General features: G+C 40.9%; 1 protein-coding gene across 1 annotated transcript; it reads left to right on the top strand.

Moving 5' to 3' along the window:
- Nucleotides 1-13,245: 13,245 nt before the first annotated feature.
- LOC147618518 (uncharacterized) lies at nucleotides 13,246-14,553 on the top strand. Its single transcript, XM_086774973.1, has 2 exons — nucleotides 13,246-13,635; nucleotides 14,053-14,553. Exons 1-2 carry the CDS (start codon nucleotides 13,340-13,342, stop codon nucleotides 14,336-14,338), a joined length of 582 nt encoding a protein of 193 aa, XP_086631099.1. The 5' UTR covers nucleotides 13,246-13,339; the 3' UTR covers nucleotides 14,339-14,553.
- The last annotated feature ends 570 nt before the right edge of the window (nucleotides 14,554-15,123 follow it).

Here is a 15,123-nt window from a genome sequence, read left to right on the forward strand (position 1 = left end):
TTGAATGTAAGACCATTGTTGAGGATGCTTGAGGAACAAGTGAGCAAAAGCATTGTGTACCAAGATGTTTGTGAAAATCTCTATAGGCCCATCCCTCCATGGCATATGTCCATTGAAGAAGCCAAGGGTTGGTGCCCTTGCTTATCCTGCATAGACCTTAGGACTGGCCAAGCTTTGATTCTTTATAGAGATCCTAGGAAGAGTGAACGAGAAGTCACAGTAGCCCCAAGCAACGTGAGTAGCACAACCCATGAGAATGAACCAAAAAGAGAGAACCATGCAAGAGGTAGTTTGATTGCAAACAATCAACCTCCCATTGGTGCTAGTACGAGTAGCACAACCCATGAGAATGAACCAAAAAGAGAGAACCATGCAAGAGGTAGTTTGATTGCAAACAATCAACCTCCCATTGGTGCTAGTACGAGTTCAAGAACTCTTCACCTAAAAACCAACATGATTCTCAAGCAAATGACCATCATGTCACTACTAACACAAGTCAACAAGCCTTAAATCTTATCACAAATATTACAAATATTTGTGATAAGAGAATGAGAAGAAAAGAGTCTTCAATTTGATCAAAAGGGCTGACAAATATGAGAATGAGCAAAACAAAGTCTTCAATCTGATCAAAAGGGCTGACAAATATATAGAACCTCCTGAAGAACCTAGAGTGGAATGCCAAGTTGATCCGAAGACTGGGCTAAAACTTACATTGATGAGTGTGGAAATGTGTATAAGATGTTGCCGCTATCTCCTTGGCATGATATAGAAGAGCCTAGGAAGGTGGGAAGCCCACCTAGAATTGAACCTAAGGGAATTCCATCTGGATTTGGTCCGCTGACGCAAATCCCACCTCCACCTTCTCAAGCTATAGAAATCCCTAGGAAGGGGGGAAGCCCACCTAGAATTGAACATAATGAAATACCACCTGGATTCAATCCCACCAGTTTTATGTGCTATTGAAGACCCAAAAAATGAAGAAAGTCCACCAAGATTTCATTCCATGGACAATCCACCTAGACCCAAAGAAGTAGCAACCACAAGTGCTATTTCTCAGGCTACAAAGGAGACTTTGACCGAAAAAGCACTGCAAAAATCAATACACAATGGACAATCCCAATTACAAGAATACAAGCACTGCAAAAATCAATACACAATGGACAATCCCAATTACAAGAATACATGCTTGTGGACAAGCTCCAACTTCTACCGCACGGCCCTGGGAAAGCAAATCTCAATTTGTACGATAATGGAAAAGGAACTCTTTTTGAGCTTCTTTCGCTAGCAAATGGCAAGAGTGTTGATCAACATGAGACTCCAAAATCTCCAATTGTCTTGGGTGTAAATCTCTTTAATGAACAATTTGGCAATGTTGATCGCTATATAGGTCATCTTTACAGGGATAAGGTGAGTTTTCTTAGTTAGCAGGTTGATTATCACCATGATAGAGTTGTAGCCTCCTTGTACCATAGGTAGCCCAATAATAAAGTATATGCTTATGCACTCCCACATCATCTCAGGAATGTCTCAAGGTTCCAATTTACCTGGCAATCTAACCTTCAGCCTTGATCTTTTGGTAGATTAAACAACTCTTGACATAGTGAAGGATGTCTCTCTTTATACGTGTTTAGAAGTAGCTCTTCCTTACAACATTGAAAGTCTTTACATATCCTGGGTGCCTTGAAGAGAAGCTATCATGAGCCTTGAACAAAATTCACTTCCTTATACCTGTACCCTTAAGCACACACAAGCGTTGCGTATAAAATAAGAGATCCCCATCAAATGCATAATTCCTAGTAAGATTCTCATGGGTCCATTCTGCCCATCGTTTCTAACTAAGTCCAAGAGCTAAAGCTAGTCGAGGTCCAAAAGATCTGACTCTCAAAGTTGACTAATAATGGAGTTGTCTAGAACTGATATTGCCCCTATAAAGCTCTTCCAGATTAATGCATCAGCAATGACATTCTCTTTCCCAGGTCTATAAAAATAATATTGAAGTCATACTCATGCAAGATCCTAATCCATCATCTTTGGCGCATATTAAGATTAGGTTGCATGTGTTGGAATTAGGGTTGCAAGAAAGCACACAAAACTTGGAGAAGAAGAAGCAAGAATGCACACAACACACAGTGTATTAGATTGTGTCAATGTACAAAAGATGAGTTAGCCCTAGAAGGATGGGCATATATACAAGACGGGGGATAAAACCTCCGAAAGAGGGAAAAAGTGCCCCGACGGTCCTAAGTGTGTTCACACACATCACTGCCTATATATGTGGCAACAAATCCCCCCTAGGAGTGATGGTGTGAACGAGAGGTGGCACTTATGTATAGGGAAGTGCCATGCCCGAAGTAGATCAGTCCACAAAGGGGAGCAAGCCCAAAGCTTTATGGAAAGCTTTGAACTTCTCACGCGAGGAAGCGCCTTTGTGAAAAGATCGGCGAGGTTGTCCTGTGTTGGCACATAGGCCAAGCTGATCTCTCCTGCTGAGAGTCTCTCCCTGACATAGTGATAGTGCACCTCAATGTGCTTTGTGCGAGCATGAAAAACTAGGTTTCTCGCAACTGCTAATGTGCTTTGACTGCTGTTAGTGTAGATAGAGGTGGCAACACCCAAGTCAGCCATAAGCCGTCAGAGCCACACACACTCAACTGTAGCTATGAAAGCTGCCCTGTACTCAGCTTCACAACTAGAAGTGGCCACAGTAGGTTGCTTCTTACTCAACCAAGATATGCATGAGCTACCAAGCATGAAACAAAAACCACTTGTGGACACTCTTGTGTCATAGCAACCAACGCAATCTGAGTCCAAAAAAGCATGTAAATTTGGCGGCAAACGATCCCCCCATTGGGATAAAACAACCCAAGATGTATGGTGCCACTCAAGTAGCGAAAGATGCGTTTAATTGCCTTCCAATGCTGAGACCCTAGGCTATGCATAAACCTGCTCACCTGTGAGACTGCAAACTGAATGTCCGGCCTCGTAATGCATACATAAATGAGGCAACCAACAGCTATCTGAGAGAGTGTGACATCAAAGTGATCTCCAACATCATGAAGACTCAACTTCAAACCTGTCTCCATTGGAGTAGCAATAGGCTTGCAGTCTTCAAGGCCAAATCTCCGCAACAATGTCTCAATATACTTTGTCTGACACAAAGCAATACCTCCATCAGACTGCTTAAATTGTATCCCCAAATAATGATGCAAATGCCCCAAATCTGACATCTCAAAAGAGGCATTCAAATCAGCCTTAAAATCAGCAATATGACTCTCATTTGGTCCTGTGAGCAGCATGTCATCGACATAGAGAGCAATGATTAGATGTACATCATCCACACATTTAACATACAAAGTGCTTTCTATTGGACTATTCTGAAAACCCCATGTGCATTCAAATATGCATGTATCTTCTCATACCAAGCTCGTGGAGCTTGCTTTAAACCATATAAAGCCTTTTTCAACCTGCACACTTTGTTTTCCTGCCCTCTTTGAACAAAACCACAAGGTTGCAATACATACACCTCATCATGCAAATCTCCATTCAAGAACGCAGTCTTTATGTCCAACTGATGTACATTCCAACCATTATGAGTTGCCAATGCACAAATGCTATGAATGGTAGTCATACGACAAGTGGGAGCAAAGGTCTCATCAAAATCAATGCCCTTTTCTTGAGCATAACCCTTTGCAACAAGTCTAGCCTTATAGCGATCAACACTGCCATCTGGCTTTCGTTTCAACTTAAAAACACACTTATATCTGACATCAACATGAGACTGGCCACACATGATGGGGATAAGGAACCTTGGCCATTTCAGCCTTTTCCACATCAGATTTGAGACTATCCTTTGCACTAAGTTTCACATATGGAGGCAATGGAGTGCTAATTACCTTTCCCCCCTCCATATTGAAATGTTGCAAAACTTTGTAGAGATAATCCTTCTAAGATAGATAGAGTAATCTCTTAGGTCTATTTCGGAATATGTGCATACCAAGGATATGATTTGCAACTCCCAAATCTTTCATCCCAAGAGCATCCATTAACCTTTTCTTAAGGGCATCAATCTCATAACCATTTCTCCCTGCTAAGCATGTCATCCACATAAAGGATCAACACAATAACGCTGCCATCCTTAGCCCTTTTAGTATACAAGCACTGATCTGTCTCACTTCGTGTGTAACTGTGAGATTGCATAAAGGCGTCAAACTTGTTATACCATTCACGTGGGGCTTGTTTTAAGACATTCACATGGGGCTTGTTTTAAGACATTCACATGGGGCTTGTTTTAAGACATTCACGTGGGGCTTGTTTTAAGACATACAAGATTTTCTTAAGCTTACGTACAAGCTTTTCTTTGCCCTTCTGTATAAAGCCCCCTAGCTACTGCATGTAGATCTCATCATGTAGGTCACCATGCAAGAAAGTTGTCTTAACATCCAATTGTACAAGGTCCATATCTTCTTTAGCTACCAAGGCAAGCACAGTGCAAAGAGTGGTCATCTTCACAACAGGTGAGAAAATTTCATCAAAATCAACACCTTTTTCTTGCTTAAAACCTTTAGCTACCAAACGAGCCTTGTACTTTGGTTTCGCATTGCCACTTGTGACCTTTAACTTATAGACCCACTTTCACCCTATGGTAAAGGAACTAGCTCCCAAGTGTGATTCTTCTCAATAGAATCCATCTTTGACTCCATAGCTTGCTCCCACTTGAGCTTGTCATCTCTGCTCATAGCCTCTTTGCAACAAGATGGCTCCCCACAGTCGGTTAGCATGACATAATCTAAGCGAGGTACAAATATCTCATGGGGATGAGAGACACAAGTAGACCTTCTCACTACCACTGGCTCTTCTTGAGTGGGCATTTCAGCCTCCTCTCTGTCACTTGGCACCATTTGGCTCTACACTCGTGAACCAATAGTTCTTCCCTCTTGTGGACTAGAGTAGTCATTGTTAGAGCCCTCTCTCTGCACACTTGGTGAATCGACATTTGCCCTTTTGTGGCAAGATAATAGGTGGTGTGATATCTTGGAATGACACCTTCCTAGTTTCCACTTCCTTGACCTGTTTATGCATCTTCTTCTCATTGAAAATAACATCGCTACTGCGAACAATTTTCTTGGCTTTTGGATCCCATCATAGACGATATCCCATTTTGCCACTTTCTCGATAGCCCATAAAAATGCATTTTCTAGACCTTGGCTCTAGCTTATTGTGTTTCTCTCTGGGAACATACACATAAGCTTCAGAGTCAAACACACGTAAGTGGTCATAAGATGGCTTCTTGCCTATCCAAGCCTCCTCAAGAACTGCACCATCCAAAGTTGACTTTGGTGACCTGTTAACCAAGTGTATAGCCGTCACCATAGCTTCAGCCCAAAACCCATGAGTAAGACCCGTATTGGAAAGCATACTTAGCACCCTCTCATTTATTGTTCTATTCATTCTCTCTGCTACACCGTTTTGTGCAGGATTACCAAGTGCAGTGAGTTCTCTCTTGAGGCCATGCATTTCACATAAATTTTTAAATTCGTGAGACATACTCTCCACCATTGTTACTTCTGAGACATTTAAGCTTCTTACCTGACATGTTCTTAGCAAGAGCTAAAAATTTTTGAAAGCATTGAAAATCATCATCTTTCCTAGCCATAGGCCATAGGATATACAAGCATGTTTACCATAAATACAATGCTCACAAACAAAAAAAAATTAAAATTTAAAAATTGCAAATAAACCAAACGAGATAGCATTTCCATTCCTTTCAAAGACATATGTGCTAATCGGCTATGCCACAAAGAAGCATTTGGTAGCTCGGTTATAGTAATTATATGGTTGCATATAAAAGAAACATGAATGGGGTAAAGTGTGCCACACTTGGCTCCTCGAGCTATGATGAGAGAGCCCTTGTGAATCCTCCAGGACTAGCTAAAGGTTGTATAATAACCTAGATCATCCAGCTAGCCAATAGAAACTATGTCGCAAACATAATCGTTCCCAAGGTGAAGAGATCCACGCTTGCTATTGTCATAGGTAGAAAACCATCTCCTGAGGAGTAACATGAAATGAGGACCCGAATCAAGAAACCATCTCCTGTGAGGAGTAACATGAAATGAGGACCCGAATCAAGAATCCATTCTTGACCACATTGGTGATTTGCTGCCACCAGCAAACTTGCAAGAAGACTTGAAGTGAAGAGCACTTCGCCATCATCTTTGTACGTTACTGCATTCACCTCCTCAACTTTCTCTTTCTCTTTGTCATCTTTCTTATCTCCCCCTTTTCCTTTTTTCTTCTTCTGCATACACTTCCACTTGAAGCAATAATTCTTCACGTGTCCCGTTTTGTCGCAGCAATAGCATTCAATGTTCTTTTTAGACCTAGACTTGCTCTGCGAGATTTGCCACGGTCCTGGTTTTTCTCTCAAGACTGTTTTCTGCCTCTTTCCTCTTTCATTACCAATGCTTGATCTTATCTGCCCTGATCCATGGATTTCCTGCGAATCTCCTCGGCAAGCAGGTTTCCAACAACATCGTTAAAAGTCAGCATCCCATCTGGCGTAGAATTACTAATGGCTGTCCGAAAAGTATCCCATGATGCAGGCAATGAACACAGTAGGAAAATTGCCTTGACTTCAACCTGGAAGTCCAATTTCTACGCTTGTATCTGACTGAAAATAATGTTGAACTCGTTCAGGTGTGAGGCCATGGAAGTACCCTCCATTTGAAGTTCGAATAGCCTCTTCATTAGGTACACCTTGTTTGAGGCAATCTCTTTCTCATATGTGCTACACAGCTTCTTCCACAGATTATGTGACGTAGTTTCACTCACCACAATGAAATATACTGATTCTACAAGGTTTAATATGATTGTTAACTTTGCCAACGCATCTAGCTCTATCCAATCTACCTCTGACATGTCTGCCAGTTTAGCGATAGGCCCTGAAATCGGTTTCGGCTGCTTCTTCTAAACCAAAACATCTTGAATCTTCTCTTTCCACAAACTAAAGTTTGTCCCATCAAACTTCCTAATATTAAAGAGCTCACATTCACCTGAAGAATACATGGCCACAAGTGGACTATTTCACCACAACTGCGCAAAAAATTCGACAGAATTTTGCCAGCAACCTAGCAGTAAATCAACACTCAAAATCAGAAAACTGTCACAAAATTCTAACCATAAGACTAAGGCATAAAGTATTATGTATTACTGATAGACTGTATAGGGGTAAAACAATCTATCTCTGACAGATCAAATGTCACTGACGGATAAACTGATAGGCATATCAAAGAAAAAACTACATCTCTGAACAATGTCGCATGGCAATAAGCAAGTGCACACCAAACATTGTCCTGACCACATATGTCATACATTTGTCATCCCGCAGCACAAGACATGCGAGGTCTTTGGTGAGGCTAGTCGAGAGATCGATCCAATACCTAATCCACCGCAGTGATGCGCTTCTACTCCGGCAACCAGACAGCTTCACAAAACCTCACCATCACGACCCTCACAAAGGTTGCATATGTATCTTATAATACATTACCACATTGTTTATACATCCCCACAAGATTTCTGAGTGTCAACCACAGTGGTGGTTTGTACAACAAGTGGACCCACAATATCACATACATAAGTTATCCATGCATATGATGAACATAGGAATGTAGATGTTGATAAATATGCGAATATGCACAACTTGCAGAAAATTTACAACACCAACAAACCTGTAATGTCAAGGTTGAACCCTATAACCTATGTAGACAAGAATGCTAAATAGCATTCGGCCACCACCCAACACTGGTCGAAATGAAGAAAAAACTCTAAATCTGCGAAAATTACAGAAAGTCACCTCATAAGCAAAAATCGTAGAAAAGACCTGTTATGAGCTTTGCAGCAAAAATCGTAGAAAAGACCTGTTATGAGCTTTGCAGCTCGAAACGGGGGAGAGTTCCACACGAATAGTGTCAGTGAAACAATCTGAATACTCATCAAGAAACATCTTTAAATTTTCCTCTTCTTTAGATGAGACATTAGATTCACATGATAAAGAATTAGCATCTTGCAAAGAATCTTTGACAAAAGTCAAAGATTCTGTGTACTTTGACAAAAGTCAAGTACACAGAAATGGAAGACTTTATTGATTCATGTAAATATTCCTGTGATACAATAGGGATGGTATGTCCCTTATCATTAACTTCTAGCTTAACTTCTCTACCTTTATGCTTGAAAGAAATAATCCTATCGGGAATTTGAGATTGGCGGCCATACAATGAAACCATGGCACACCCAACAAAACATCTTGGTGCTTAAGAGGAGAAATAAAGAAATCTTCTTGGTCAACATAACTTTGCATATGAATTCGAAGCTTTCAAATCAAAGGAGTGAGTGGAACTCTTGGGCTATCAAAAGCACCATTAGCTTCAATTGCATGGCCCATTTCATGTGCATGTATACCCAACTTGCTAGCCAACTCCTTAGAGATGGAGTTGCGATTGGAGCTTGGATCGAACAAGATGGAGTTGCGATTGGAGCTTGGATCGAACAAAATAAGACAATCTTGGTCATGTACCTTGTCCCATGCATAACATGGGCATGATGCATCATCTTCTTTCTTCTTGTCTTGAATGGATGCTTATGGCTTGTCTATCTTAGCCATCCGTAAAGAACAAGATCTATAAGGATGCTTATGGCTTGTCTATCTTAGCCATCCGTAAAGAACAAGATCTATAAGGATGGCCATGTTCACCACACTTGTAGCATCGATTCTCTTTGCAATAGCGCTCCATCTCTTCAAGAGAAAGATGGTTCTTGTCTTTATAGTGGTATTTTTCTTTCTTCTCGTCACCTTTTCGTACTACTCTCGGCACATAAATTGTCCGTTTCCAGGTCATTTCTAGGCTGTTTTGATCCCGTAAGAGCTTGTCGAAACCCTTAGAAAATTTCCTAGCGGCTTATGAATGTTCTGTAATGCTCTCAACACTTCTAAAACCCGGCATTGCTATTCCTGCTTAATCGTAGCTCATTTAGTGGTCTTTATGAGCATTTTCTCTCTCTAGCCTAGAGAGAGAAAATCATGTTTTATGCATCAAATTTTCATTCTGACCACACGAGGTGATATTGAGTGTGATCAAAATTACATTTTGATGATACATAATCATTTTTAACATATCAAAATTGAATTTTGATGATACCATCTCTCTCTCTCTCTCTCTCTCTCTCTCTCTCTCTCTCTTCCACCAGGGCTCTCTTTCTCTCGTCCTGTCCTTTCTCTCACTATGATGCCCCTTCCCACCACAGGCTCTCCTTCTCACAAGCTGGAGGAGAGAGGAGATCAGAAGTGAGTAGAGGACATGTACGGCTCTACGTGATGCATGCGATGGACTCTGGAGGAGAGAGAAACAGGCGATGGACTATGGTGGAGAGAGACAATTGTGTTGGTGAGAGGAGAGAGAAGATTATATTAAGTACGCGTGCCTTCATCTATTCTATTCTGAATATTAAAGCAAAAGGATCCCCTTTTTGCTAGACATGGGATTTAAAGACACATGGCAATTGGGACTCCTTTTGCTTTAATCTTATCTTACTATATACTTAAGGCGAGTGAACCCTATTTTAGGAACTCTTCTCAAAAAATGGACACGTGTCAAGGGACGGAGAAATAGTGTGATTCGAAACGGAAGCTATGTAAGCATAAGATCTATTTTGGGAGCTGGATGCAGAAATAGTGGGAGTTGCAATCGTATCTAGAAGTTATAGAAAAGGCGCATGGCCACACCAACTCCAAGCTATTTTGAGAATAGAGACAAGAGAGAGCTGGATGCAAAATAGTAGAAGCTATAGAAAAGGCGCATGGCCACACCAACTCCAAGCTACTTTGAGCATAGAGACAGCTTACATTGCTGCGAGACAGAGAGATGGAAGCATAGGGCCACACCAACTCCAAGCTATTTTGAGCATGGAGAGAGCTTATATCGTTGTGAGACAAAGATGGTAGTAGAGAGAGAGAGAGAGAGAGAGAGAGAGAGAGAGAGAGAGAGAGAGTGCATTGGGCTCCTTGCTCTACTCCTATGAGAGATAGAGAGATGTGTGATCGCCTTGCCACCGTGCTGTGAGAGAAACAGAGGTAAGCTTGAGAGAGAGAGAGAGAGAGAGAGAGAGAGAGAGAGAGAGAGAGAGAGAGAGAGAGAGAGAGCTGCTACCACCAATACTAGCTAGAACACTGCCATTGAAGTGTTGTTCCTAGAAGGCGGCCCCAGTTGTGTTGCACCATATCAAGTCAGCTCCTGGTATTTTAATTTCTATCTTTAAGGGAGATGCACTATGTATGTTGAATGGAGAGTGAGAGAGAGAGATAACTATGCCATCGAAGTGTTGCTGAACAACAAAGGTGTCCCTATTGTGCTTCACCATTGCACTAGCTGCCTTGCATGTGCTTTTTCTATGTTCGAGAGCTCCAGGTGCTTTGTCTACACACAATGGAAGGGTTTTTGCCGGACTTCTTAAGATCGAAGGTGCACCACAACAATAGGCCCCTCTAGGTGCTTTTTTCGGCTGTGTGAGAGAGAGAGAGAGAGAGAGAGAGAGATTGCAGACTATCGAGATTCGGCGTGCTTGGATCCCTTTGATCAGACCCACAAAGGTCTTATGTCTTATTTCTAGGTCACAACAAAATTCAACGCTACTCACCATTTGGCAGGTCTATTGGGGTTGGGATCTCTCGCGTGGGCAGGACATTAGATCCATGTTTCACTACCGATTAACCAACTATTGGATGCTATTGGGGTTGGGATCTTTGGCATGGGTTGGACATCAGATCCATGTTTCCCTACCAATTAACCAACTATTAGATGCGGGAGTTGACCCCAAAGAAATACCCCTTCCTCATAAACTCATTAAGTAACAAATGCCATTTCTCACACTCATGGCCTCGACAGGTTGCTACTAAAAGTAACTTTTTGCATTCCATCTAAAGAGATTGGTATAAAGAGGGGAAGGTCTATTTCAGCCACCATATAGAGAGAGCCAGATAATGATTGCTATAGACTAGCTTTGAGAGAGATTTTGAAAACAAACAATTTACTTCTATTAGCTGTAGAAGTTTTCGGATAAAAAGTCAACATATGTTTAAATTCAACATTTGCAAGCTCAAGTGACTCACCTTCACGGCCCTTTGTAAGAGCGAGCACGACCCGCCTAAGGCGGGTTAAGCGAGCTCGTATATAGTATAGAAGTATAGACATAGATAATGATAATCACTTTGCTCTTTTTGGATTTACACACGTGACAACTGATATCACTTTGCTCTTTTTGGATTTACACACACGTGACAACTGATATCACTTTGCTCTTTTTGGATTTACACACACGTGACAACTGATATCACTTTGCTCTTTTTGGATTTAGAGACAAGTGGCAATTGGGACTCCTTTTCTTTAATATATAGTTTAGATGATAATGGCTTTGCTCTTTTTGGATTTAGAGACAAGTGGCAATTGGGACTCCTTTTCTTTAATATATAGTTTAGATGATAATGGCTTTGCTCTTTTTGGATTTAGAGACAAGTGGCAATTGGGACTCCTTTTGCTTTAATATACAGTATAGAAGTATAGATATAGATAATCACTGCTTTTTTTTGGATTTACAATTCGGCGGGTCCCACGAGCTCGTATATACTATAGAAGTATAGACATAGATAATGATAATCACTTTGCTCTTTTTGGATTTACACACACGTGGCAATTGATAATCACTTTGCGCTTTTTGGATTTAGAGACAAGTGGCAATTGGGACTCCTTTCTTTAATATATAGTAAAGATCATAATGGCTTTGCTCTTTTTGGATTTAGAGACAAGTGGCAATTGGGACTCCTTTTGCTTTAATATATAGTAAAGATCATAATGGCTTTGCTCTTTTTGGATTTAGAGACAAGTGGCAATTGGGACTCCTTTTGCTTTAATATATAGTATAGAAGTATAGATATAGATAATCACTCTGCTCTTTTTTGGATTTACAGTTCGGCGGGTCCCACGAGCTCGTATATAGTATAGAAGTATAGACATAGATAATGATAATCACTTTGCTCTTTTTGGATTTAGAGACAAGTGGCAATTGGGACACACGTGGCAACAACTGATAATCACTTTGCTTTTTTTGGATTTAGAGACAAGTGGCAATTGGGACTCCTTTTCTTTAATATATAGTAAAGATGATAATCACTTTGCTCTTTTTGGATTTAGAGACAAGTGGCAATTGGGACTCCTTTTGCTTTAATATATAGTAAAGATGATAATGGCTTTGTTCTTTTTGGATTTAGAGACAAGTGGCAATTGGGACTCCTTTTGCTTTAATATATAGTATAGAAGTATAGATATAGATAATCACTCTACTCTTTTTTGGATTTACAGATAAGTGGCAATTGATAATCACTGTGCTCTTTTTCTGATTTACAAACAAGTAGCAATTGCTTTAATAAAGTCCCTATAAATGAAATTTCTACTCTCCCCTATAAAGAAATTAGAAATTGAGCTTCTCCGTGTGACATCAGATCCATGTTTCACTACCAATTAACCAACTATTAGATGCGGGAGTTGACCCCAAAGAAATACCCCTCATAAACTCATTAAGTAACAAATGCCATTTCTCACACTCATGGCCTCGGCAAGTTGCTACTAAAAGTAACTTTTTGCATTCCATCTAAAGAGATTGGTATAAAGAGAGGAAGGTCTGTTTCAGCCACCATATAGAGAGAGCCAAATAATGATTGCTATAGACTAGCTTTGAGAGAGATTTTGAAAACAAACAATTTACTTCTATTAGTAGCTGTAGAAGTTTTCGGATAAAAAGTCAACATATGTTTAAATTCAACATTTGCAAGCTCAAGTGACTCACCTTCACGGCCCTTCGTAAGAGCGAGCGGGACCCGTCGAAGGTGGGTCACGCGAGCTCGTATATAGTATAGAAGTATAGACATAGATAATGATTATCACTTTGCTCTTTTTGGATTTACACACACGTGGCAACTGATAAATCACTTTGCTCTTTTTGGATTTAGAGACAAGTGGCAATTGGGACTCCTTTTGCTTTAATATATAGTATATAAGTATAGATATAGATAATCACTCTGCTCTTTTTTGGATTTACAGATAAGTGGCAATTGATAATCACTCTCCTCTTTTTTGGATTTAGAGACAAGTGGCAATTGATAATCACTCTGCTCTTTTTCGGATTTACAAACAAGTGGCAATTGCTTTAATAAAGTCCCTATAAATGAAATTTCTACTCTCCCCTATAAAGAAATTAGAAATTGAGCTTCTCCCTGTGATACTTTTCTAGAACAATGGCGGCAGCAGGTTCTTCCTCTCTTGATCGGCACAAGCCCACGTTTGTGTACAGGGGGGACACCAGGCCACCTGAAGAAATCTTCAAGGAAGGCTTCAAGGCCAGGGGAGGGGTGGATGCGGAGGACGACTTGCTCGCTCATGTCGAAGGCGGCCTCAACCTCCTCAAGACCGGCTACATCTCCACCTCACAGTCTCTGCGCACGCCCGCAGCCTTCCTCAAGGCTGTCTACAAAAGCAATGGCCAGGAGGACGCTTATGTTGATTCCAAGGACCCAACCATCAAATACAACAGGTCTTCTTTTCCCCTCTTATATCAGCTCATTTTCCTTTGTTTTTCCCTACATCATGAGCTCCTGTAGAGGACACGTAGCTAGGTGCAATTGGGCTTGCCCCTGCAGCTTGTAGAAGCTCATGGTGTTACCCTAATCAAAAGTGGGAATTATATTGGGAATTTGCCTAAAATTTCCTGTGTTTTAATTTGCAGAAAATCCAATTGCCCTTGTATTTTGAAAATCCCTTAAAATTTTAAATCAAATTCTCTATAAATTGCTCGTATTTTACATGCCTCTTAATTTTTGCAGTTTTGAATTTTCAAAACACGAAGGGATATGCAAAGGATTTGATGAGATTTAAGGGCATTCTGAGAAATCCAAAATACCAAGCTTGTATGTGTGTCGGAAATATATTTTGTTTTTGGCTCTGGATGCAGGCGTATTGGTTGGATTTACTACATCAACACCACCAATCTCGACATGGTTTTCGTCCCGGACAAGCTCTCCCCTAAACAGAAGGACAAGTATGGTTACCAGCAGGAGTGGGCTGTCAAGGGCTCCATCCCAGGCCACAACATCCAACAAGCTCACCACGTGGATGGCTACATCAAGCGCTACAGTGACTTGGCCAACATGAAACAAGGTGTTGATCCCATCTTCCCCACCGACAAGCCAAACCCCTTTAAGGAAGTTACCAAGAACAAAGGCTACACCTATGCATGATGAGAAGAAGTGATTGGTCATTCATAAATATACAAAGTAAGCCGCGCTTGTATGTACTGCTGGAGTATCACTGTATGATACATGCAACACAATAATGAGCCAATAATATGCACTATAGGTAATAATACACAAGTGCAAGTGCGTGTACTTGTGCAGATTTACTGTCATGTACATGTGCATATGGATATATGGAGACCTCATTATATCTTGACAAACCTCGCCCCAAATTTTTAGTGACCGCTGTGCAATCATTTTTAGCTATTTCACGTGACATGAGATTTATGCACATCACGCTTTTGGCATGCACTTGGAAAATAGTGGCATCTACATGCATGTAGTTAAAAATTGAAGGGAAAATTAGGCCCTGATGATCATAGATTTTTATAAGCAAGCACACACTAATAAGTTTTCAAAGAGCATTTCCTAATATATCGGTGGGAAAAGAGTGGTATGTCCATTGACAAATCAAATCATGTAAGACCTGTATGCGTGGGTAAATTGGCAAACTAAGTTTCATATGTGAGTTTGTAGGCTGGCTTCACAAACGTCTGCGCCGCATGGACGGTGTATCCACCTGGGTGGGTAGAGAAGAAGAGAACAAGGGCAGTGCTGTTGTTATAGTGTCAGCTTGTCACCAATCATGCCTAGTTTAGTGACGAGTTGTTTATGACTTTTGTCAGTGAGGTGATGGGTTCAGTTTTCCTGCCCTATCTCTATGGTTTGAACTTGAATTTGATTGACTTTTGCATGCGGACACCAGTTTGGGCGAGGGGGAGGTGGCGTCC

Source organism: Cibotium barometz, chromosome 35 (assembly GCF_041138505.1).
Source record: "Cibotium barometz isolate CiBa-2024 chromosome 35, ASM4113850v1, whole genome shotgun sequence".
In the NCBI taxonomy this organism is placed as follows: Eukaryota; Viridiplantae; Streptophyta; class Polypodiopsida; order Cyatheales; family Cibotiaceae; genus Cibotium; species Cibotium barometz.